This window comes from Cygnus olor, chromosome 25, assembly GCF_009769625.2.
Source record: "Cygnus olor isolate bCygOlo1 chromosome 25, bCygOlo1.pri.v2, whole genome shotgun sequence".
NCBI lineage: Eukaryota > Metazoa > Chordata > Aves > Anseriformes > Anatidae > Cygnus > Cygnus olor.
In genome coordinates this window covers 5394656-5417845 of record NC_049193.1, presented here as the reverse complement: position 1 = coordinate 5417845, position 23190 = coordinate 5394656, and the positions used below count along the sequence as shown (strand labels likewise).

The 23190-nt window shown below is 65.1% G+C and overlaps 2 protein-coding genes across 3 annotated transcripts; both read left to right on the top strand.

The window, feature by feature from the left end:
• The first annotated feature begins 3191 nt into the window (after window positions 1-3191).
• C1QL1 (complement C1q like 1) lies at window positions 3192-10114 on the top strand. Its single transcript, XM_040537038.1, has 2 exons — window positions 3192-3885; window positions 9356-10114. The coding sequence occupies exons 1-2, from the start codon at window positions 3322-3324 to the stop codon at window positions 9533-9535; spliced, it is 744 nt and encodes a 247-aa protein (XP_040392972.1). The 5' UTR covers window positions 3192-3321; the 3' UTR covers window positions 9536-10114.
• Window positions 10115-10861: 747 nt separating this feature from the next.
• KIF18B (kinesin family member 18B) lies at window positions 10862-22669 on the top strand. Of its 2 annotated transcripts, none has more exons than XM_040536471.1 (16): window positions 10862-10912; window positions 11626-11975; window positions 13635-13792; window positions 14295-14399; window positions 14658-14768; window positions 16335-16532; window positions 16767-16943; window positions 17304-17378; window positions 17573-17685; window positions 18011-18131; window positions 18385-18500; window positions 19309-19523; window positions 20304-20874; window positions 21576-21671; window positions 21851-21942; window positions 22221-22669. In XM_040536471.1, the coding sequence occupies exons 2-16, from the start codon at window positions 11660-11662 to the stop codon at window positions 22331-22333; spliced, it is 2577 nt and encodes an 858-aa protein (XP_040392405.1). In that variant the 5' UTR covers window positions 10862-10912; window positions 11626-11659; the 3' UTR covers window positions 22334-22669. The 2 variants fall into 2 exon arrangements, with proteins under 2 accessions (XP_040392405.1, XP_040392406.1); XM_040536472.1 differs by lacking the exon at window positions 10862-10912 and adding an exon at window positions 10979-11189.
• The last annotated feature ends 521 nt before the right edge of the window (window positions 22670-23190 follow it).

The window sequence follows — 23190 nt, the reverse complement described above, 5'->3', positions numbered from 1 at the left end:
CTCATTATGCAGAGCAAACAGCCGTGGGCTCGGCTGCGCATCGATTCTGCGGGAGCTGCTGTTTGCTTAACCTTTGCAGAGAGCGGCGGCTGCTCGCGGCGAGCGGAGCCGCAGCCGCTGCCTCTCAGCTTTGTCCTTCTCCATCCTGCGCCTGCCAGCGGGGCCCTGTGAGGCTGGCTCCCGGTGCGCTCCTCCGAGGGGCTGCGGTGGCCACGTGTAGGGGGTGGGGATGGGGACACGCTGGGGGCTCCGGCATGGGTCACCCGGGACGTTGTCCCCACCCGCACGGCTCTGCGGGCACAGGGTGGTGGTCGCCGAGCTGGATCTGCAGGGACGTGGTGGCTGGGGTGGTGGCGGTGCCATGGGGACCTTGTGGTCCAGGATGGGGAGGTGGCGGCCAGGGTGGTGGCAATGCCATGGGGACATGGTGGCCAGGATGGTGGCAGTGCCATGGGGATGTGGTGGCACAAGCTGGTGGCAGTGCCATGGGGACCTTGTGGTCCTGGGTAGGGAGGTGGTGGCAGTGCCATGGGGACATGATGGCTCAGGGTTGTGGCAATGCCGCAGGGACCTTGTGGTCCGGGGTGGGGACATGGCTGTGGTTGTGCTGTGGGGACGTCGTGGTGGCCCAGGGCGGCGAGGAGGGGTGGGGTGGTGGCCGTGCCATGGGGACACGGTGGCTCAGGTTGGTGAGGTGGCTCGGGGTGGCGGCCGTGGTGTGGGGACGTGATGCCCCAGGGCTGTGCCCCCGCCATAGGCACACAGCAGGCAGGGACAGCGATGCCCCTTGTCCCTCGTCCCTCGTCCCTCAGCATTAGACGCGTGCCCTGATACGGGTGGGGGTGCACCACCGGGACCCTGCCGCGGCCACCCCATCCCTGTCTGCGTCCCTGTCCCCGTCCCCACGCAGAGCCCCGTGCCCACCCGCGGGAGCGCCGTGCTGGAGGGTGACTCACGTCGCCGTGGCCTTGCCGAGGCGTATTTTTAGGAGCTCATTAAAAAACGAAAAGAAAAGGGGGGGGAGAAGGAGAAAAGAAAGGGGGAAGCGGCGGCGGAGCAGGACTTGTCCTTCCCCCGGTGACAGCTCGGAGGGGACACGGAGCCAGCACGGGGGCCAGCACCCCCGCACCAAAATACCTACGAACCCCAAAAAGCCCCCAAAGCCAGCGCCTTGTTAAACCACCAGGAATAATTGCCTCCTCCTCGGGAGCTTCTTATGAAACATGATTTTTTTTCTTTTGGGGCATCTCCATCCTGCTCTCCGGCGAGCGGTGGCGTGGGTCGGAGCTGGCTAATTGATTCCTGCTCGCTGATTAAATTTGAGGCCCTTTGCGGGAGCAGCGGGGGGACGCGGGCACCGCTCCAGGGATCGATGGGCTGCCAAAGCCCCCACGGCCCCGCGCGGGGACGGTCCCTGCATCCCCGGCTTCATTAGGGGGTTGGGTGTTGGTTTTGTCCCCAAAGCGTCCCCACGGAGAGGGGACAGGCACGGGCGCACCCTGCTGTGCCTCCCGTGGGTGCCCCCACCCGTGGGTGCCACCGGGGCTGATGCCACCGCTGCGCTGCCACCCGCCCCAGGCCACCGAGGCGGCCGAGCCCTGCGCGTCCCGGGGCTGCGGTGTCACTCGGGCGGGTGTCACCGGCAGCAGCCCCAGGGGCTGCTCTGCTGCCACGGTCCCCGCATCCTCGTCCCGCTCCCCGCCGCTGTGGTTGGGCCCCGGTGCCGGGGGCGGCTGTCACTTCCCATCGCGTCGCCGGCCGCTGCGGCCGCCCGAGATGCCAAGCGATGACGAGCGGGCTCGCGGCCCCCCAGCCCCCGGGTCCTTGGTACGAATGTAGGGTGACAAGTGGCAGAGCAGGGCCACTGAGCCCCGGGGCGCAGAGCGAGCTCTGCCGCGGGGCTTTGTCCCTGCTGTCACCACCGTGGCCACGTGCACGGGTGCGCCCGCGCCCCCAGCAGCGCTCCGGTGCCATCTGGGGGGCGGGCACGCACCCCTGTGGCATGGCCGGGTTGGGGACACCGTGCTCGGCCCTGCTGCCACCAGCGGCGACATCCCACCGCACGGCCCCACGTGGATCTCCGTGTGGGGCCGGGTCGGGGTGAATGTGTGGGGCCGGAGGGGGGGACTTGGGGATGATGGGGACATGGCAGTGGGACAGCGAGGACCAAGGTGCCACTGGAGCCCTGCTGAGGCAGGACAGGGAGGGACGTCCGAGGGGTCACTGGGCACCCGCCCGCCTCGCGCCCCTCCAGCCCGGTGGCACGCCGTGGGGACGCGGGGACGTGGCCACCAGTGGGGATTGGGTTGGGGCTCGGGGCGCACAGAGCAGCGAGGCTGTCCCCAAGCGCCCTTCTGGGACAGGCACCCAAGGGACAGGCAGCGTGGCACCGCCGGGGTGCTGGGGCTCCTGCGGCCTGTGTCCCCCTTCCCAGCTGCTCCGTCCCTGGCTGCCTCTGTCCCTGCTGGGGACACCGCGGGTGGCCCTGGGGACATCCCCAGGTTTGGCCTCGGCGGCTGCGTCCCCAGTCCCCAGAGTGTCCCCGGGCCGTGGGTCCCAGGGGTGCGGGTGTCCTGCGGGGGGACAGCTCCGGACCCGGCGGGGCCACACGGGGTGGCCGGAGGGGACGCGGGGTGACACGGGTGACCCCGGGTGGGGAGCCGTGGCAGTGTCCCCAGGGAGCTCTTGGGGGACCACGGGGCCGGGAGGGGACACGCGGGGCCGGGGGACCTGGGACAGCCCAAGGGGGGGACACGGGGGGTGGGCGTGGTGATGGGGGCGTGGCCTCGAGGGGTGTGGCGGAGGGGGGCGTGGCTCCCACCCGGTGCGCGGCAGGGAGGGGGCGTGTATAAGGAGTCAGTGGGCGTGGTCATGGACGGAGGGGCGTGGCCAGGGAGGAAGTGGGCGTGGTTAGGGAGGGAACGGGCGAGTTCCCCGCCGGGCTGGGCGTGTCCACAGCTGCTGGGGGCGGGTCCGTGGGCAGGAGGGGGCGTGTCCTTGGGCGGGAGGGGGCGGGCCCTGGGCGCGAGGTGGGCGTGGTCTCCCCGTAGGGGGGGGGCGTGGCTTCCCGGGAGGGGGCGTGTCCGGGGCGGGCGGGCGCGGAGCGCACCGGAGTCAGCGGAGCGGAGCGGAACGGAGCGGCCGCCGCCGAGCCCCGCCGCCGCCTCCCAGCCCGCCGCCGCCGCCGCCGCCGCCCTGCCCGCCGCCGCCTCGCCCCCCCCCGCCGGCACCATTGCCCCCGGCGGGCGGCAGCGCGCCCCGGCCGGGCGGCGGCTCAGCCTCGGCCGCAAAACTTTGCTGGCGGCCGCGGCGGGCGTGGTGATGGTGCTGGTGCTGGTGGTGCTCATCCCGGTGCTGGTCAGCTCGGCGGGCACCGACGGCCGCTACGAGATGCTGGGCACCTGCCGCATGGTCTGCGAGCCCTACGGCACCGCCGGGCCGCTGGGCGAGCGGGGCCCCCTCCCGCCGCCCTCCACCTTGGTGCAGGGTCCCCAGGGCAAACCGGGCCGGCCGGGCAAGCCGGGCCCGCCTGGACCCCCCGGGGAACCGGGGCCGCCGGGGGCTGCGGGGCCGCCGGGGGCGCGGGGCGAGGCGGGGCGGCCGGGACCCCCCGGGCTGCCGGGGCCGGGGGCCACGGGGGCGGTGAGCACGGCCACGTACAGCACGGTGCCGCGCGTCGCCTTCTACGCCGGCCTCAAGAACCCGCACGAGGGCTACGAGATCCTCAAGTTCGACGACGTGGTCACCAACCTGGGCAACAGCTACGACGCCGCCTCGGGCAAGTTCACCTGCGCCATCCCCGGCACCTACTTCTTCACCTACCACGTCCTCATGCGCGGCGGCGACGGCACCAGCATGTGGGCCGACCTCTGCAAGAACGGCCAGGTAAGGGCCGGCCGCCGCGCCGGGCTGCGCGCTGCAGGGACCGGAGCTGCTGCCGCCTCCCTCGCCCTGCAAAAGGGCTCTGGGGCCTCCCCGGGGTGCCCTGACCTTCCCCCGGCCCTGGAGGTGCACCCCGGGAGTGCCCTGCCCGCCTCCTGCTAGCAGCAGTGCGCTCCGGGTGCACCCTCGGGGTGCCCTGCCCTTCTCCCAGCCCCGGGGACGTGCTCTGCATCCCCCCCGGGGTGCCCTCTCCTTCTCCCAGCTCTGGGATGCGCTCCAGGAGCACCCTGAGGTGCCCCGTTCTCCTCTTCCACCCGGAGATGTGCCCTGGGTGCCCCCCCGGGGTGCTCTCTCCTCCTCCCAGCCCCACAAACAAGGCTCTGGATGCCCCGTCCCTTTCGCAGCGCAGGAGATGTGCTCTGCCCGTGCACCTAGCGGGCCCTGATGTGTCCCTGGGGGTCCTCTGGGTCCTTTTCTTGGCCCTGCAGATGTGCCCTGCCATGCCTTTGGGGTGTCCTCGTGGTCCCCTGCCAAGTCCCTGAGGTCCCTTGTCCTCCCTGGCCATGCCAGCCTCCCCATGGACCATGCAGGCTGCCCTGCCCTGGGGACTCCTCCGCAGGGACAGCATCTGCAGTGGCCTCGAGGGGGGCACCGAGCGGGCTGCGTAGCCCCTGCCCCGCATCCTGGGCACCACAACCCTGGAGCTGGGTCCGCAGTGCCCGGCACTTGTTTTGGGAGAGATGTCCCTATCTGCGGCCGGCTGCGCAGCCACGCACCCGTGGGACATCCTGCCTGCCCTGGGGACAGCCCCTGGGGCACCCTGGGCGACCCAACGATGGGACTGACTTCCTGGTGCTGGTGCCTCCCCCCGGTGCTGGTGGCCTCCCCATGCTGGAGGGCAGCTCGGGGCCGTGGTGGTCCCTGCGTCACCCTTGAAGGACATCTGCACAATGGGGAGGGGGGGCAGAGGCTGGCCCTGGCCCTGCCACCCCTGCCCTCCGGCAGCCCCCCCAGCCCTCTCCATCCCCAAATCCTCCAAATTCCGAGACGCCCCTGAGCACCATCCCCGAGGTTTTTGGGTGATGCCCGAAACGGCGCCTCTTCCCCCCGCCGTTCCCCCCACCCGCGACTCGAGGCACAGATCCTCAGCCTTCGCTGGAGCCTTGGCTGTCACACTCGAAATGTCACCCGAGCTGAATTTCCTCCGGTGTCACCGTGGTGGCTGCGGCACGGTCGTGCTGCCGCGGCCGGGATCCATCCCCGGGGAAGGACGGGCAGGGAATCGCGGCAGCGCTGCCGCTCCCCCCGGCTCCTGCCCGCCGTTGCTTTTGCCGTTTTATCTTCCCCCCACGAGAAGCCCCGCTCCTGGCACCCTGATGCACTTCAGCACGCACCCGAGTTTAAGCCTCCAGGCTGCCAGATTAAGCCAAGAGTGAGTTATGAACCCAAAATCATCCTCGGGCTGTGATCACTGGGGAGCCGAGCACCCCCGGCACAGCCGCTGCGCTCCAGTGCTTCGCTCCGAGAAGCTTCGGGCTCGGCAGGGCAGGAGCCCCCAGCATCTTAACCAGGGCTGCTGTGACCGAACAGTTGGATTTTTCTTTTATTTTTTTTATTTTATTTTTTTTTTCCCTCCCTTCGCTTGCACCTGCTTTTCGCAGCCCTGAACTGGGGGATCGCGGCGATGCCTGAGCGCACCGGGTGCTTTTCCCCGCAGTGACGACTCGGAGCATCACCCGATTGGCATCCCCTGCTCGCGGGGTGAGCATCTCCCACAGCACCTGGATGGCTTGTTCCTTCCCTAAGAAGCCCACGCAGCGATTTGGGAACCCGACCCCCCCAAAACCGAGCTGGAAGGGGGGGGCACAACCACCCCATCCCTTTCTGCATCCTCGCCGTTCAAAGCTTGGGGTGCCAGGGCAAGCGCGAGCCTCTGGTGAACCGCGGGGCCCACGCGCCGTGGGCTTGTGCCGGCACGGCGAGGCGCTAACAGATGCGTTTCCAGAAGCTACAAAGCCCCTGTCAAGAGTAAATAAAATCAGCCGGGCGTGCGCCTGCAATACAGCTTAATCATCGTAACGGCAGTCCTCGTCGGGCGCCTGAATCGCAGCCATCTCCACGCGCCGGGTACTAATTACCAACAAGATATCACCGCTCAAATATTTATAAATAAGCAGCTCGGGAGGTGGCTGAGTGCTTTGGGCGGGAGGGAGGGCTGGCACGGGGCTGGAGCGGAGGGAGTTTAAAAAGGTACCAAAAAAAAAAGTATAAAAAAGCAGAGGGATTGGGCTTTCTGCTCTGGAAACACAGCCCTGCGAGAACGAGGCGATGCTCAGCCGGCCCAGGGTGCGCTGGGATGAGGGGGCTGCACCCCGGGGGGGTCGGGGGGGCACCCACTGAGCACCCCTGGGCGCAGGGGCCGGGGTCACCGTGGTGCCTTTCGGGCTTTTGTTGCTGCCAGGGCTGCGTGGGGCGAGCCGGCGCCGGCAGCGTCCCCGCGGGAAGGCTGCAGATCACCAGATCACCCTTGGACTTCTCTGCAGTCCTCGTGCCCGGCTCGGTGACCTGCTCCTCGCAGAGGTGACGCCCCGGGGGATGCGGTTGGCTTCCCCGTGAACAAATGTCGCTCCCGGCATTGGCCGAGCCCCCAGCCCCAGCCCCAGCGGGAGCCCCCGCGTTATTTTTACGCAGGAATAAGCTGCGGGGCGGCGAGCGCTGGAGGATGCTGCAGTTTGGTGCAGCCCTGGCCCCTCCGGCCCCATCCGTCCCGGGGGGCACACACCACCCCCCCCGGCCCCTGCTCTGCTCCCACGTCAGCCCCGGCCCCAGGGAGTGCGAGGTCCCGCAGCCCATCGCCCCCGCACCGCCGCCCCGGTGCTCAAGTTAATGAGAGCCAGGGGAGCCCCGGCGCCGGGAGGGAGCAGCTCCTGATGATTAATTAGCATTAATTATTCTTATTTGTATTAGCTTGTAGCCGTTTCGGTGAGCGGCGAGGAGAGAGCGGGGCGATGAGTTGGTCTTTGGGAGAAAGGCGAGCGGTCGGGACGGGCGGGCGGACGGGGCGGCTCGGTTGGGTTGGAGCTGGGTGGTGGTGGGAGTGCGGCCCCGCAGCACAGGGGTGCCACCACCACCTTGTCCCAGCCTGTCCCGTCCCCACGGTGGGTCCGGAGGTGCCACCTGGGTGCAGGAGCGGATGTCACCATGGTGTCACTGTTGCAGGGCGAGGGCCATCCTCGTTTTGTACGGCTGTGCCACGTCCCGTGGGGTCACAGCAGGTTTGGGGTGGGATTGGGGACCCCGGTCCCTTGCGGCTGGCAGCAGGTGGTGGTGCAGGTGAGTGTCCTGGTGCAGGCACCGTCCCCAGCTGGCCCTGTGGCTGTGACAAGTGACGGCTGGGCTGCAGTGGAGCCGACGGCGGTGAGAGCAGGGTGCAGGTGACTCCATGGGCACCACGGGGACAGCACGGGGACTGTCCCCAAGGTGGGACAGAGGGAGACGTGTCCATGGGTCTGCAGGGACGTGGGCACCTGCTGCACCCTGGGGAGCCCAGATGCGCCCAAGGGCAGCGTGTTTGGTCCCAGGCACGTGCCGGAGGGACCGGTGTCCCCAAACACCCCGTGACGTCCTTCCATGGTGGGGGACAACAGGGGACGGGGCACGGGGCTGCGACGGCTGCAGTGGCCGGGGTTCGTGGGGCAACGGGCTGCCTGCATCCCGTGGGCGCAGCCTGCCACCGGGGGGACTATTCCCAGCCTTAGGGTCACTTGGGTTGGTGACAGCGGCCAGCCCCCCCCGCTGGGTGCCATGTCCCCATTTTGAGCTGCTTCTCCCTTCCCACCCCCTCTCTAGGGGCTGCGCTCTTCCCCGTGGCAGTGCCGTGGGGAAACTGAGGCACGGAGCAGCGCTTGGCCGCCTGTGCCACCCCGGTGTGCCCTGCTCCCTGTGTCCCCCGTGGTCATGGGGACGAGGCCGTTGGGACGACGTGGTGGCACCCCCTCCTCCCCTGCCGCCGTGGAGCCGGGAGCTGCTCAGCCCGGCCCCGGCGCTGCCATTTATCTTCCCTGGTTAGCGAGGAGGGCTGGCGGGCGCGCGGTGATGAGACGGCCCCTTAACGAGGGAAGACGGATGGCACCGCGCGGCTCCCGCTGCAGCAGGGACAGGGCTGGGGGTGGGGGGGGGTGGCAGAGCCAAGTGGCTCTTCCTGCTTCCCCTTTCCCTCTGCTGCTTCCCACCCTCCTCTTCCTCACCGCAGCCCACGGGGCGCGGTGGCAGCGTGTGGCCAGCCGCCAGCCCGGCTGCGTCCCCCGGGGAGCGGGGTGCTGCACCCAAGACCTCCCCCCCCACCAGGATGGGGGTGCTTGTAAACTGCATGGTGCCACGTGGTGGGGTGGAAATAGGGTGACTTTTAGTGTGGTGACGGTGCTGGTGCTCGTGACGGCACGAGGGGTGTCTGCGTGTGTGAGAGCGATCCCCATGGGACTGTGCTGGGCCATCAGTAGGTTCCAGAATAAACAGCTCCTGACTGGTGGGGTTCTTTGCTCCCATGGGCTGGGGAGACGCCGCTGCCTCGGCTGCGCTGCCTTTACCACCAAAGGCTTTTGGGGGTGGCCTTGCTCTGTCCCCAGGGGTGGCCATGACCCTTGGCTGTGGGTGCCGCGGGTGCCGTGGGTGCATCCCTCCTCCTGCGGCTGGTTTGGGGCCCCGCAGCTGCTCAGCGGAGCCTCCCCGAACAGTGCCAGCCAATTTAGAGCCCATTCTTGTCAGTTATAATTAGGAGCCACTTCTCCCCGGTGCATCGCTTTGTATTTCACACGGGATTTTACCTGCCGTCTTGTCACTGTCACCCAGCGCTGTGAGATCTCGCTGCAAGGCTCCGGCGCCGGCTTAGATTTGATTACCCAAATAATTCTGTATCAGCAGCAGGCTCCAGCCGCGGCGCTGCTTCTCCAGGAGGTTTTGCGTCTGCTGGGCAGGCGCGGGCTCTGCCGGGTCCTCGCTCGGGGGCAGCTGTTGATGTGAGCATCCCCTCCTGCCCCACACCCGAGCTGTGGCCCCGTGTCCGAGCCTGCTGGGCTGGGAGAGGCTCAGGGGGCTGCTGGGTGCCACCGTGGTGGCAGAGCCCTGCCAATGTCCCCATGCCGGCGCTGTCTCCTCGGTCTGGGTCCCAGTCACCCGTGGGTGTGGGTCTGAGGCAGCCTGGAGGGAGTGGGAACCGTGCCCCCAGGCACCCATGGGTGTCCCACAGGCATGCAGGAGCCGTTTGCAGCTGCAGACGAGCAGCAGCAGCACAGAAGCTGCTCTTCTGCATCCCCCGCAGCTGGGGCTGAGGCAGGGACATCAGGACGTGGGGCTGATGCCAGGGCTGGGTGCCCCTCGGGGTGGCAGAACGTGGGGTCAAGACGGGGACGTGGGGACCCACGGGTGAGGGAGGGACGCGGGATGCAGCCAGGCTAACGCCATGTCCCCTGCGCAGGTGCGGGCCAGTGCCATCGCGCAGGACGCGGACCAGAACTACGACTACGCCAGCAACAGCGTCATCCTGCACCTGGACGCGGGTGACGAGGTCTTCATCAAGCTGGACGGGGGCAAAGCCCACGGCGGCAACAACAACAAGTACAGCACCTTCTCGGGCTTCATCATCTACTCGGACTGAGCCTGGACCCGCGGCATCGCCCCGCGGCCATCCAGCCCCACGGCACCTCCCCACGGCACCCCCCGACGCCCACCCAGCCCCACGGCACCCCTCTGCCATGGTTTGGACCCATGGGATCCCCGTCCTCCGTCCAGCCCCACGGCATCCCCCCAACTGCTGTGCAGCCCCGTGGCCACCCCCTGCTGCTGTCCAGCCCCACGGCGTCCCCTTGCTGCTGTCCAGCCCCGCGGTGTCCCCCCGCTGAGGTCCAGGACGTCCACCCCGGCTGGCTGTGGGGCCCCAAAACCCCGCTTCCCCACCACCCGCTCACCCCGCCGCTGCTAATTCGGGGCTGGGGGAGCAGAGGGGCAGCGGGCAGGCAGGAGCTGGGGGAAGCCCTGCGCTGCCCCTTCCCACCCCGTGTCCCCTGGCTGCGACCCGCTTGGCCCCACGGTCCCCGCTGCGGGCGCGCCGGGCTGTATATATGTACAGGATGCGCAGCTGTCCTATGGGTGCCCCCGCCCCGCGCCGGGGCTGTGCCGTGGGGGCCACCGCTGCCCGGTCCCGGGCGACTCCATGGTAAAGCAGAGCTGTGACCTCTCCCCGTGTGCTGTCTTTGTCCCTGCGTCGGGAACAGCCGGTGTCCCCAGCCCTGGAGACAGCGTCCCGTGGGCTCGTGGCTTCCTGGGGCACATCCCCGACAGCCCAGCAGAGGGAAACGGGGGCACCAGGAGGGGCCCACGTCCCCTTTGGGTGGCTGCAGCCTGTCCCCAGGTGCCGGTGTCCCCATCGGAGCATGGCTGGGGGTGACGCCGCGATGCCACCAAGGTGTCCCCAAAGGGTCCTGCCCAAAGGCAGGGTCCTGCCTGTCCCCTTGGGGGGCTGCCAGCAGGCCTGCCCCCTCAGGGGCTCGCTATCCCTGTGGTGGGGTCCCACAGGAGTGCAGGGATGTGGTGACAGGACGCGGTGACAGGACGCGGTGACACCTCTCGAGAGGTGGCACCGGGCTTGGGGACATCGCCTGGTGGCCCCTGGGGACACGGGGTGGCTGTGGCGACGGGCTGGGGACCCCCCATGCAACTTTCTCAGCCCCAGTGAGCCGGGAGGGGAGGCGGGGAGCGGCGACCCGGCGCTGCCGGCTGGGGAAGGGGCGGGCGGGACGAGCACCGCCCGCCCCCAAGCCCCCGGCCCCGGCAGCGCCCCGGGACGCCGACATGGCGGCGGCCCGCGGCCGCCGGGACGGGGCACGGCGGGACTACAGCTCCCGTGAGGCACCGCGCGGGAGGAAAGGGGCACGTGGTGCGGGGGAGCCAATGGGAGGCGGCGGAGCGAGCGGCCAATCAGGAGGGCGGGCGGGGGTTGCCGGGTGGTTTGAACGCGGAGGAACGGAAGCGGCGGGTGAGTGGGGCGGGGGGGGCCCGGGGCTGTGCGTGGGGCCCGGGGCTGTGCGTGGGGCCCGGGGCTGTGCGGGGCCCAAAGGGGGGCTGTAGGGCCCGAAAGGGTCGGCGTGGGGCCCTAAAGGGTCTGCATAGAGCCCAAAGAAGGTCTGTGGGGCCCCAAGGGGTCGTCATAAGGCACAAAGGGGTGGGTGTGGGGCCCCAAAGAGGGGCTATAGTGCCCCGAAGGGGTCGTTAAGGCCATAAAGCCTAAAGGCGCCGGTATAACTCCTAAAGCGGTAAGTATGGGGCGCCAGGGGTTGGTGTAGTGTCAGAAGAGGTCAGTATAGGGCTCAAAGGGGGCTATAGGACCCTGAGGGAGTGGCATAGGGCCCGATGGCACAGGGGGCAATATATATATATATATATTTGTATTCAGGCCCTATATATAGGGCCTGAAGTGGTCAGTACAGGGCCCAAAGCAGGGAGCTAGGGGTTTGGGGGTCATAGGGCCCCCGTGGGGGGGTCCGGTAGGGCCCTGGAGGGAGGGAACAGGGCACAGGAGGGGCAGATCCTATAGCGCCCTCGGGGGGTTTAGGCCCCAGCTGTGTGAGCGGGGGCACAGGGGGGTGTTGGCGTTGATGGGGAGGAATTTGGGGAGGTGGGAGCTGGGGCTCCCGTGTGGGGGTCCCCCCACTCCGGCTCTGCCCCGGGGCTGACCCCTTTCCCCCGCAGTGTGCGGCCCCTGGGCTGTATCCTGCTGAGCGCCATGGCGCTGGGACCCCCGCCCGAGGAGGGCACCGTGGCCGTCGTGGTGCGCGTGCGGCCCCCCACCGCCTGCGAGCGGGAGAGGGCGGCGCACACCGTGCTGCACGTCGTCGACCAGCACATCCTCGTCTTCGACCCCGAGGAGCCCAGCGGCCCCCCCGGCGCCGCACTGCCCGGCCGCGGGGCCAAGCACCGGGGCAAGGACCTGAAGTTCGTCTTTGACCGGGTTTTCGGGGAGGGGGCCACGCAGGAGGAGGTGTTCCAGCACACCACGTGGGAGGTGTTGGACAGCGTCCTCAATGGCTACAACTGCTCCGGTAAGGCCTGGCCGCCGCCTCTGTCCCATCTGCTGCTCAGCAGAGCCAGGATGCGGCCCTCGTGCTGCCGCTCGCCACACGGGGACGTCCCCAAGGGGGCAGGTGGCTGCTGCTCTCTTCTCACACCTTGAATTTTTGGTGCTAGTGGGATACCCCAAGCAGTTAGAGAGGGATTGGGTCGTACGGCAGCGGTGCAGGAGCAAAGAGCCTTAAAATCACAAGTGGCGATGAGCTGGGGGTGGTTGGGGGTGCGGACTGGGGTGTTCCTGGCACAAAAGCGTCGACTGGACTCCTCAGGTCAACGAGGAGAAATGAAATTTGAGGTGTAGTGGGAGACAGTTTGTGGAGCAGGGGGGTTGGGTGCTGCTGACGGCTGGAGCAAGCTGCGGACACAGCAAGCCACGTGCTGCGGGGGTGACAGGAGTCGTGTGCGACCAAGGCACGACTGTCCTGCTCTCAGGGGCAGCAGCCAGGGCTCTGGTCCCTTTTGGGGCCACAGCCAGCAGAGCTGTGAGGGCCACGATGGTGCTCAGCGCTTTAGGAGATGCAATGTGTTGAAGGGAAATGGGCACTGCTGTAGGAAATGAGATCAGGCAGGCGTTTTCCAGGCGTTTGTGGCATTCTGGGGGAAGACAACACGTGCTGGGGCTGAAACAGCAGCAGGAGATGGAGTGGATTCACGGTGCAAAGGCCGCTTTGGTTTTGCCATCCTTTCCCATCCCAAAAGGCTGCGATGGGCAGAGCCGTTACCCCCCCAGCGGTGCCTGGGGGGGGGGACGGACGCTGAGCGTCAGAGCAGGAGGCCAGGTGAGGCGCACGCGTGTCGGGGCGCTCGGGGGCTGCTGTGCCCCTCGCACGTCTCCCAGGCTGGCAGCACATAAAGACCGGGTCTGCAAGCTCCTCGCCCGACGCTGCAGATCCTCGTGCCGTTCGCGGGCTGTCAGAGGAGCGGCGTAACGAGCATGTCACTGCCGCAAGGCAGGTGCCGGGCGGGAGACGACGGCTCTCCTGTCTCATCATGAGCTGGGCTGGGCACCGGGACCGGAGGATGCTATTCCTGGCTCCCCGGCGCGCTCGGCGAGCTGCTGAAGGCTGCCTCTGTCACCGTGCCCACCTGGCAGGCATGTCTTGCGTCTCTATCTGCATAAAATAAACCCCGGATCCTCAAATGAGACATTCGCAAAGCACAAAGTGTCGCTAATGGGGAGAAGGGCTGAGGCTCTCTAGATTAGTGTGTCCTGCTCTGATGTTAATGCTTCAGAAATGGTGTTGAAAGACTGGGGTTAAAAATGAGATGAATTGCAAGGTCTGGAAAAAGAAACACCTCCCAGTGAGAGGCAGGGAGCTGGGGCTGCTCAGCTTGTTAAAGGGAGGGTTAAAGGGTGACTCGAGTGTGGCCTCAAAGTGTCTAAATGGGTGACGGTTTGGGGACTCGTTCTGTCTTTATCTGCTAAATTAGAGATGCTGACAGCTGAAACTAGAAAGAAATTGCACTAGAGGATAGTGCAGACAGTGCTGAGGATAATTAACTATTGAACCGCTCTGCCTGGTCTCTACGAAGGCGGGGAGTGACCCCAGCCCTGCTGCAGGGGCTGCTGCAGGAACGTTGCGCGGCTCCTGGTAATGACAGCTTCAAACGTCCGCCCTTCCTCTCCCCAGTGTTCGCTTACGGTGCGACGGGAGCGGGGAAAACCTACACCATGCTGGGCTCGGAGCAGAGCCCCGGCATCATGTACCTCACCATGGTGGAGCTGTACAAGAGGATCGAAGCCAGGAAGGACGAGAAGAGCTGCGAGGTGCTCGTCTCCTACCAGGAGGTACGCCGTGCCCGAGCCGCGTCCCCTCCTGCCTCCGGGGCACCCCTGCTACCAGTCGGGGCTGGCGCGGACCCCCGCGGGCCACACCAAGTGGTCCCGGTGCCCAGAGAGCTGCGCCCCAGCTGGAACCAGGCTCACCTGGGTGAACTGGTGCTGCTGGTTCCTCCCTGCCTCTTCCCCACCTGGAGTTCGGGAAGTTTCTCTTGCTTGCTGACACGCCGCGGTGCCTGCGGTCTGCATAGCAATCTGCTCCTCCCGGCTCAGAGGGCCGCAGGGGAGTGGTGGCACGGTGACTTGCAAGCAAAGCCCTCGAGAGCCGTCCTCTGCATTTAGAGCACCCTCGGCTGCTCTGTGTCACGCCTGGGAAGCGGCCTGCAGGGCGTCGCGGTGGGGGGGGGGGGGCGCGTCTGTTCGGGTTGGGCGCGATCCCGATGCGCGGGGCTTCTCTCTGCTCGCTGCTGGGGAAGCAGACCTCAGCCTCACTGCGGGCTCCCCGCTCCAGGTCTACAACGAGCAGATTCACGACCTGCTGGAGCCCAAGGGCCCCTTGGCGATCCGGGAGGATCCGGAGAAAGGAGTCGTGGTCCAGGGCCTCTCCTTCCATCAGGTGGGTGTAAAAGATGGGCGCGGGTTCTGAGCAGTGCTGCAGCTAAACCAGTTCTGAAAACAAACGTGTGGGAAGGCAGGGGTTGTGCTTTCTGTGCAGCTCCTAGCAGCAAACATGACCCCGAGCTGAAGCGAACCCCGCAGAGCAGTGGGTTGCCTTTCATCTGAGCTGTTGCCATTGCTTGATGTCAGGCTGTCTCGGGGCCTGCGTAGGGGGCGCCCAGCCTGCTGATCCCTGCCTCTGTGTGTTCTCCTCCAGCCCAAATCGGCAGAGCAGCTCCTGGAGATGTTGGCCAACGGCAACAAAAACCGGACGCAGCACCCCACAGACGCCAACGCCACCTCCTCCCGCTCACACGCGGTGTTCCAGGTGAGGGCTGCTGGCTGCCGTGTTGCTCAGGCTTTGTGCTGAGCGGGAGATAGGAAGCAAGCCCACGCTGGGCCTGGCATAGCAGGGTCGCTATCGCTGCTCCTGGTGAATTGCAGGGAAAATCAAAACGGCCGTGGATCCGAAAAGAGAGGACGTGGGGCTGGGCAGGCCTCTTAGCCTGCTCCGCACTGGGACAGGGTGTACTGGTCATGCTGGTGGCTGCACCCCCCAGCCAGCAGTCCCAGCAGGTCCAGCCTGGTGTTACACCTCCCAGGGGCTTAAAATCCGCTTGATGCTTTCGACTGTTGCCGGCTGAGCGTGTGAGCTGTAGGGAGATGCGCCCGAACCTGACCTAGAGCAAAGGGGACCTGCCTCGGGGCTGTGCCTCCCTGCAGGTAGCTGGGGGCAGGCATATTGTCTGCCCCGTCATCCCCCTCGGCTCTGAGCCAGGAGTTACGTTCCCTGCTCTGTAAGTTTGCTCCTGGTTCCTCGGTGCTCTCCCGCACAGACCTGCCGCTTGATTTCAATTCCAGCCAGGCCCTCCCCTGAATTAGCAGGGCCGTCACGGCTGCGTGGGGAGACTGAGGGCTCTGACTGTAATTTCAGTGTGAACCTGGTGCCTTGCCCGTGGCTGCTTGCAGGGGAAGTCCAGGTGTCTGGATGGCTTCCCGGCCGGCTCCCCAGCTGGGCACGGCGGTGGGCGCTGGACTCCTGCCTGCTGTGAATCCATTAGCGGCGCTGGAAGCCTGCCCTCCCGCTGCCAGCTCTGCCTCCCGGCAGCCGGGGCAGGGGCCGCGGAGGAGCTGGGCTCTGTGTGAGGACGCGCGGCTGGTTGCCATCAGTGGCATCTCCAGCGTGGACGTCTCTTGGCCCGTGGCAGGCAGCTGGGCAGGGGGGCGAGCAGCCTGCTGAGGACGTTATGGGGTGGTGGGAGAGGTGTCTGCTTCTCCTGGGGGATCTCTAGGCCTGCAGAAGGTGAAGCTGTGGAGCAGCGCTGCGGAGTCTCAGTGGCAAGTCCCACCTTGCCCACATAAGCCAGGAACTGGGCTCAGCACTGAGAACCCTGCCTGAATGCTCCCAGGAACTGCAAGGCTGTGTCTGGGGGCTTGCAGCCCCTGTCAGGTTTGGGTTTCCCAGCCTATACCGTGGTGATCATCTTCCAGCATCCTTCTGGAGGCAAAATCCACGGTCAGATCTGGGGCTGAGGCTGAGATGCTGCGAGCGTTTCCCGGGTGGCACCAGGGCTCCCCGTCGGCTTTGCCCTTTGGGGACCCGACCGGCTGTACGCTGCTCCCACACAAGGAGGTGCTGATCATTTTCCATACCTCTATCAGTTCCTGTTTGATCCCTCCTGTGGCTTTGCTACCCGTGCCATCAGAGAGTCTTGGCTTGTCTTATCAGCGTGTTGGGATCCTCTTAGAACTTTGCCCCATCTCCTGGCCTTTGTAATCCATTTTACCGTCCTTTTATACAAACTGACACCTTGTCCTCCAGGTGAAGCTGCCTCCAACTGGTAACTTCATGTGCCCTGTTGAGCTGCAGCCTCCTGACTCTCTTTCTTCACAGATCTACGTGAAGCAGCAGGACCGTGTTGTCGGCCTCGCTCACGACCTGCAAGTGGCCAAGATGAGCCTGATCGACCTTGCAGGCTCGGAGCGAGCTTCGGTCACCAACACCCGGGGAGAACGGCTCCGGGAAGGCGCCAATATCAACCGCTCGCTGCTGGCCCTCATCAACGTCATCAACGCGCTGGCTGACGCAAAGGTAAGGCTGTTCCCTGCGTGGCCCCGCCGGGCTACGGCTCTGCAGGGCAGGTGGATGCGAGGGGTGTCCTTGAGTGCTAGGGCTGATGGTTCTGCTGCTGTGGTGGGGCCGGCAGCCTGGGCTGGGCTATGAAAGGTGCTGTGGGATGAGCGTGGCCGTGCCCTTGTGATGCAGGGCTTGGGGCTGAGTGCGCAGGTCCCAAAAGCTGAGCAGCCCCTTGATCTCTCGGTGCAGAGCAAGAAGACCCACATCCCGTACCGGGACAGCAAGCTCACGCGCTTGCTGAAGGACTCCATCGGAGGCAACTGCCGCACCATCATGATTGCTGCCGTGAGTCCCTCCGCGCTGGCCTACGAGGACACCTACAACACGCTCAAGTACGCCAACCGGGCCAAGGAGATCAAGCTGTCGGTGAGGACCTCGTGACCTGCTGTGGTTTGGGGAGCTGCTGGGGACGGGTGGAAAGGAGCCGGGTTTTGCAACGTGCCCTGGTACGTGGGGTAGGTTACTAGGTGTCTCCGTGCTCCAGCCTGAGTTATCCACCCATGGGGGCTGCTCCGGGCAGGATGAAGCTGAGGACGCTGAGTGCCCGGTCTTGTGCTACAGCCCCTCAGCCCAGAGCCCAGAAGGGCTTGTGGCTGGGACAGCAGGTCCCTGAGCACGGGTGGTGCCCGCTGCAGCCACCCGGGAGCAGGCTTTGCTCCGGCTCTGGCTGAGGGCTGTGTGCTGCCCAGTGCTTCTTTAACCTCTCGCTCGTCCCTGTCTCCGCAGCTGAAGAGCAACGTCCTCAGCCTCGACTGCCACATCAGTAAATACGCCGTGATCTGTGAGCGGCTGAAAGCAGAGGTGAGGTGCTGGCAAGGGGGGAGGGCTCTGTCTTTAGCCGTGGTTTGCTTGGGATGTGCGCCTCTGAGCTCCGTGGTCCTCTTTGAGCTGTGTGACAGTGCTGCCCACCGGGAAAGTGGCATCAGCCTCTTGGGGAGCTCTGAGCTCCCCGGGGTCACAGAGCCAGCTGTGAAGCAGCTGCTCCTTCCCCGCAGGTGGCAGATCTGCGGGCGAAGCTCCGTGCCTACGAGGACACCGCACGGGACGCAGAGAAGCAGCCGCCAGCACCACTGGCTGCCCCTAGCTGGAGCCCAGCGGGGTTGCCCAGGTGAGGTTGTGGGGCTGGAAAGGAATTGGGGCAGAGCTGCTGGGTCCTCCTGGCATCCCCTGTGCCAAGTAGGGCTGCGCAGCTTCAGAGCTGGTCAGAGCCCAGGTGTCAGCCCAGGAGCTTCTCCACCAGCGTGCGTTGTCATCTTGACCGTGTTGAGGTGTAGTTATGGGCCTGAGAGACCACAGCATGCAAGCGCCAAGGGAAGCTGGGCTGCAAAGGCCAAGTCTTGTCCTGGTTGATCCACGCCCAAACTTCTTAGTCAAATGTGATGGCTTTCTCACTGGATCTTCTGTCTCAGTGACTTTCTCTCTGACTGCTGTAGGTTGGAGGAAGCTGTCCCAAAGATGTGCTCAGCCCTGGGTGTTCACGGGATGGGTGATGGAGGGCAGCAGGAGCTGGGAGCTGGACAGGCTGCTCAGCCACAGCTGGAACTGGAGGAGGAGGTGAGAGAAGGGGCGAGCAGCATGCGAGGGCTTGGCACAACAAGCTGGGGGCTCAGATACACTCGGGGCACAGCTGGTATGCTAGGAGAAGGCAGGAGCTCAGCTGGTCTGCGGGGTCCTGGCTCAGCGTGAGCTGCATATTGCTAGCAAAACCCCTTAACCTCCCAGAAAACAGCTGTGGGGGATCAAACTCAGTTCAAATATGAACTAATCTTGGGCTAGAAAAGTTCTTACTTCTGGCTGATTGCTCCAGGCTCCTGAGGAAACTCCTCCCAGGAGTCCCAGAGCAACCGATGGGACAGATCTCCAGCCGGGAATGAGGAAACCAAGCTGCCCTCTACAGAGTTTGTCCAGCAGCCAGACAGAAACGTGAGTGTCCTCGTGCTGCCCCCACGTGCCCCTTCCCCTTGTCTGCCTGTTGGCACCATTTCCCACGCAGGATGCGTTGTTCACCCTCCTGCTGCATGCAGCCATCCCAGGGACAGCCCACGCGGACGCAGGAGCAGGTTTCTGCTTGCAGATGGCTGCCGTGTGTGAAAGAACAGATTTAGCTCCCAGGGATCTAATCCCATGGGATGATCTCCTGGAAATGCCATTTCCATGGACAGAGGGAGGTTTCCAGGCACAGCAGCTGCGGGAGCCTTAAGTGCAAATTGTCAGTCCTGAAATTACCTCTGCAAAGTCTTTCCTCCTGCCTTGGCTCCCCAAGGTCCTGCCCTGGCAGGGCTCCCGCGGCACCATCTGCTGATGTCTCTGCCCCAAGCATCTTGGCAGAACGAACCTCTCTAGAAAGGTCTCTTGAGGGAGGCTGGCCTCAACGTGTGCCTGGATCTCTGTCTGCCTCTATCCGAGCTAACGAGTGCCTGAAGCCTGCAAAAAAGTGCACGGATGCTGTTGTGTTCCTTGTAACCACCAGGTGAACGCACACCTTGTGGCTCAGGTCCTCCGGTAGATGTACAGCTTTGGTACCTCACAGCCTCAAAGTTTGTCCATCTTTGCCCAAACCTGTACTAATGGGTTCTGCCCCGCCTCGAGCAGGTCCCTGAGGTGGTGCTGAGCCTCTGGTCTGGGTGACGCTGACCCAAGCTCACCTGTGAATTGGTTCTTGGGTCTGGATGCAGAGGAGCTGTCTTGGGCCAGGTCCATTCATCTGACACCATGTCCCGCTCTGTCCCAGGCTTGTGGCCGCTATCCTGAGCGTTGCCCGAAAGCAGTATTCCCTCCTGAAGGCTGCCAACCTCCTGACTCCTGACATGGTCTCCGAATTTGAGGAACTGGAGCGCCTGGTGCACCAGGAGGCTGGTGCAAGCCTGGAGCAAGCCCCGCTGCCGAGCGGACCCGCAGATACCCACGGGGCCACCCCAGCCCAGAGGACGCAGCGGGGCTGTGACGGTGAGGATTTGGGACAGTTGGTGCTGTCCCCGATCCCGTTTCTTGGGGTGCAGCGTGTGCTGGAGGGGTGCTTTGGAGGAGATGCTTGTGGGAGGGTGCAGCTCCCAGCCGTGGGCACAGGCTGAGAGCTGAGTTTCCTCCTGACACGGTGCCTAGTGGGGAACTCCGAGAGCAGCTCCCAGCCCTGCTCTGTCGAGCATTTCAGGCCAGCCAGCATCTCTGGCAGCCCGGGGCACGGTAGGAGCAGTGAGCAGCACTTGTCCCGGGGGAGTTCAGCATGTGTGCACGAGTCAGCTTAAACGTGAGCGATATTTCTGGTCCACGAGACCACAGCAGCAGCTCGGATTCTCATCTTTTCTAGTCTTGTTTACTCCTTGGCATGTTTGCCCAAGTCAGCCCAGCTGTAGTCTGACAGCCTGTGTCTGAGCAGCGCTGAGCTCTTCCTCCACATCCTCAGTGCCATGGCAGGAACCCAGCAGTGAAGCTGTGGACTCTGCAGACCCCGTTTCTTAGGGACAGACGGGGCACTGCCATGGGGCGTTTGCTTTGGAACCAGTCCGGTGCCTGTAGGTTGACGAGACATCGGGCTTTACGCTGCCTCTCCCTCTGGGTTTCGTGTGAGCGTGGTTTGATGGCAAAACCTGCTGGCAAACCGCTGCTGTTGGGTTCATGGCTAGGGCTGGGCAGACACCTCGGAGCCGTGCCGGGGGCAGAAGGAGGTGCCGGGGATGCCTGGGACCCGCTGCGGGCAGGGCTGATTGTGTTGCTTCTCTCCTTTAGCCAGGGCAGCAGCCACCACGCCCGCTGCTGAGCCCAGCGTCCCCATGACCAGGGCAGCTCTGCGGCGCTTGCAGCAGCTTGCTCCGCTCTCCAGTCCCACGCTGGCAGCTCCTGGCCTGGCGAGGAAGAGGAGGAGGTCTGAGATGAGCAGTGCTTCCAGACAGGAAACTCCCCACAGCCTCAAAATGCGGGTGAAGCGCCAGAGGAAATCCTCCCCCCTGGGCCTACGGAAGGGCTCCAGGAGAGAACTGGAGGCTCCCGAGGTGATGCAGAGCCCGCGCACGCCCTGCTTCAAAGACGCCAAATCCTTCCAGCTGCTGTCGAGTTGCACCCCCAGAATCTGCCCTCTGACAGTCACCAAAAGATGCGCGCCCCTGATGACATCGGCTGCCCAGAACTACTGCGCCCCGACTGTCCTGGCTGGCCGTGACCTGAACATGACTTTTGACCTCTCCGAGGACAGCATTTCACCTGGTGTGGCCAAGCCAGACACCTTCAACCTGCCCGAATTCCCCAGCTGGGAGAACGCCCAGTGCCTCTTAAACAAGCAGGGTGGCCCCTTCGTGCCCAGGTTAGTGCTGCTGCGCCCAGGCTCGTGGAAGGGCTGCCTGCATGGCTGGGGATTTCCCCCTCCCTGATCTTGCTTTTTGGGTGAGTTGCACCCGCAGAGCCTTTGTGGATCCCCACAGCTGGGGTAGGAGGGGAGATAGGGCAGAAAACAGCCTGCAAGCAGTGGGCTGAGCCTGTGCATGAATTGCTTGCTCAGATATAAGAAGTATTCCAAAAAAATCTATGCCTCCTTTTTCCCTTTGGACTCGGAGAAGTATCCTCCAGGTGGCTTCTTGAGCCCCGAGTACTTCTTGGGAAGCAGGTGGGGCAGTGCCTCTCCCTAAGGAGAGGTTGGAGTGAGGAGCGGAGCTGTGCAGTGTTGTCTTTATTGCCAGTGCTTCTGCTGAACTGGGTGGCCGTCTGGAAAGAGGTTGTGGTGCCCTAGGTAACGTGGGAGACCTGAGGGAACACTTCCTGCAGAGGGCAGCTGGGGAAACTGAGGTGCAGGGGCTGGTGCGACCATGAGTGTCTCGGGGAGCAGTGGTGGTGGGGCAGCTGCCTCCTCCCGTGCAGATTTCTTGAGGCTTTAACCATGTTTAAATCACTTCCCCTATGAAACTGGGCTGCTCTCCTGGTTGTGTGTGGCTTCTGCTCCCTGCCTCGGTTGCCTCCCAGCAAGGTGGTCAGGCACCCCTGTGCTAACCCTCTCTTCCCTGGCTGCAGAGCCTCCGTCCCGGTGTTCGCCATGAGGGGCTCCTCCATCCCCAAGCCTTCCTCTGTCTCCAAAGCATCTGCGCAGAAGCGGGGGCAAGCGGTGAGGTGAGACAATGGAGACGGGGGCCAGGAGCGCTCTGTGAGGGCTGCTGGCTGCTCCCCTCGGGGGGCTTGGAGCCCCCTCCTTGCCTGCTGACAGCTGGGGAGGACGGGGGCCATCCACGTCTGCCCTGAGCCTGGGATTTAAGATGGCCATCCCTCTGCGTCCCCTTTTTCTTTCACAGCACCGCTTCGTGCTCCCTGGGTGGGCTCCAGAGCCGAATTGCCCGGCTCTCCAGCAGCAGCCAGAGGTCGGCGCAGCCCCTGAGCATCCCAGGTGAGCCCCGCTCCCAGCCGGGCGCCCCCCTTGTGAAGTTCAGGCTACTGGGGGCAGAGTACCTGGCAGGGGTACGTCTGGTGCTGGTGGAAGTTGCTGTTTGGTGTTCGCTGCTTCCAGGTGCTGGCCTGAGCCTCGGGGAAGGGCAGTGGGTGCTTGCAGTGGGATATAAAGGGGGATGGAGCTGGCAGTGCTGGGATCCCCTTCGGGAGGGGGCCTGGCTTTCAGGTTTTGCCCCAGAGCTGCCTCATCACCTCCTCTCCTGTTTCTCTCCTCAGGGCATCCTCAGGCTGGTCTTGGCTGGAAGGGCAAGCACAGCACCAAGGAGCTGACAGCGTGCGGCAGCGCCTCCGCTGCGCCCACACTGCAAGCCCCAAAACTCTTTTGCTGACGGCACCCAGCATGGCCCAGTCCTCTCCTGGGGGCCCAAACCCAGCTGCCAAAGTTCTTCCTCTGTGCCCCATCCTGTCCTTCCTCGCAGAAGGGCCACCTGCAGTTGTCACCCCCCCCGTCCCCTGCCTCCCTCCAGCTCCCCCCAGTGAGGGGTCCCAGCTGCCTCCTGTGTTGCGTGTACTCTCCCTCGGCCCAGCGCCGTGTATTTTTGTAGCAGATGGATTATTGCTGTTCCCTCTCAGCCCCTCTCTACTCCGCGCTGGGGTGTCGAGTGCTAACAGATGGGTGATGCTAAGAAATAACACATTTTTAATAAATCTTTAAGTTTAAAACCAGAGGGGCGAGGGCAGACGTGTGGCTGCTTCTCCTCGCCTCCACCTCACCCAGGGAGCAGTGGTTGGGTTTTGGCTCCCTCCAAAGCGGGCCTCGAAAAGGCTCTGGCTCCCAGGGGTGGGCTCCCCGTGGCTTCCCCCTTTGGCCCCATAGCTTCAGCCCCATCTCCCATCCCTGCAGGGGCTGTGCCAGGGGGCGGCAGGCCCCTGCTGTGTGTCCTGGTGTGGGGGTGAGGGCAGCTGGCAGCTGCTTGCCCCCTGCTTCCTGTCGCTTTGCTGAGTGCTCTCAGGGCCATTTCTGCCCCATCTTCCCCCTGCTCAAACTCCATCCCTGCCTCCTGCTGGGTCCCTCGCTCCTGCTGCCTGTGGGACCCCAGCTGTGGGGCAGAGCTCAGAGCATTGCCCCTGCAGCTCTCCCCCTGTGCCCTGTCCTACTTCCCCACCCCATCATGGCACCGCTGGGCCCCGTGACGCACCCTGGTGCCTGCTCCAGCTCCTCGGGGCCACTGGCAGTGGTGGGGGC

Coding starts and splice junctions, on each gene's coding strand:
- C1QL1 (XM_040537038.1), top strand. CDS start 3,322: ATGGTGCTGGTGCTGGTGGTGCTCATCCCGGTGCTGGTCAGCTCGGCG. Junction 3,886..9,355: donor ACCTCTGCAAGAACGGCCAG/GTAAGGGCCGGC, acceptor TCCCCTGCGCAG/GTGCGGGCCAGTGCCATCGC.
- KIF18B (XM_040536471.1), top strand. CDS start 11,660: ATGGCGCTGGGACCCCCGCCCGAGGAGGGCACCGTGGCCGTCGTGGTG. Junction 16,533..16,766: donor ACGCGCTGGCTGACGCAAAG/GTAAGGCTGTTC, acceptor CTCTCGGTGCAG/AGCAAGAAGACCCACATCCC. Junction 18,501..19,308: donor TCCAGCAGCCAGACAGAAAC/GTGAGTGTCCTC, acceptor GCTCTGTCCCAG/GCTTGTGGCCGCTATCCTGA.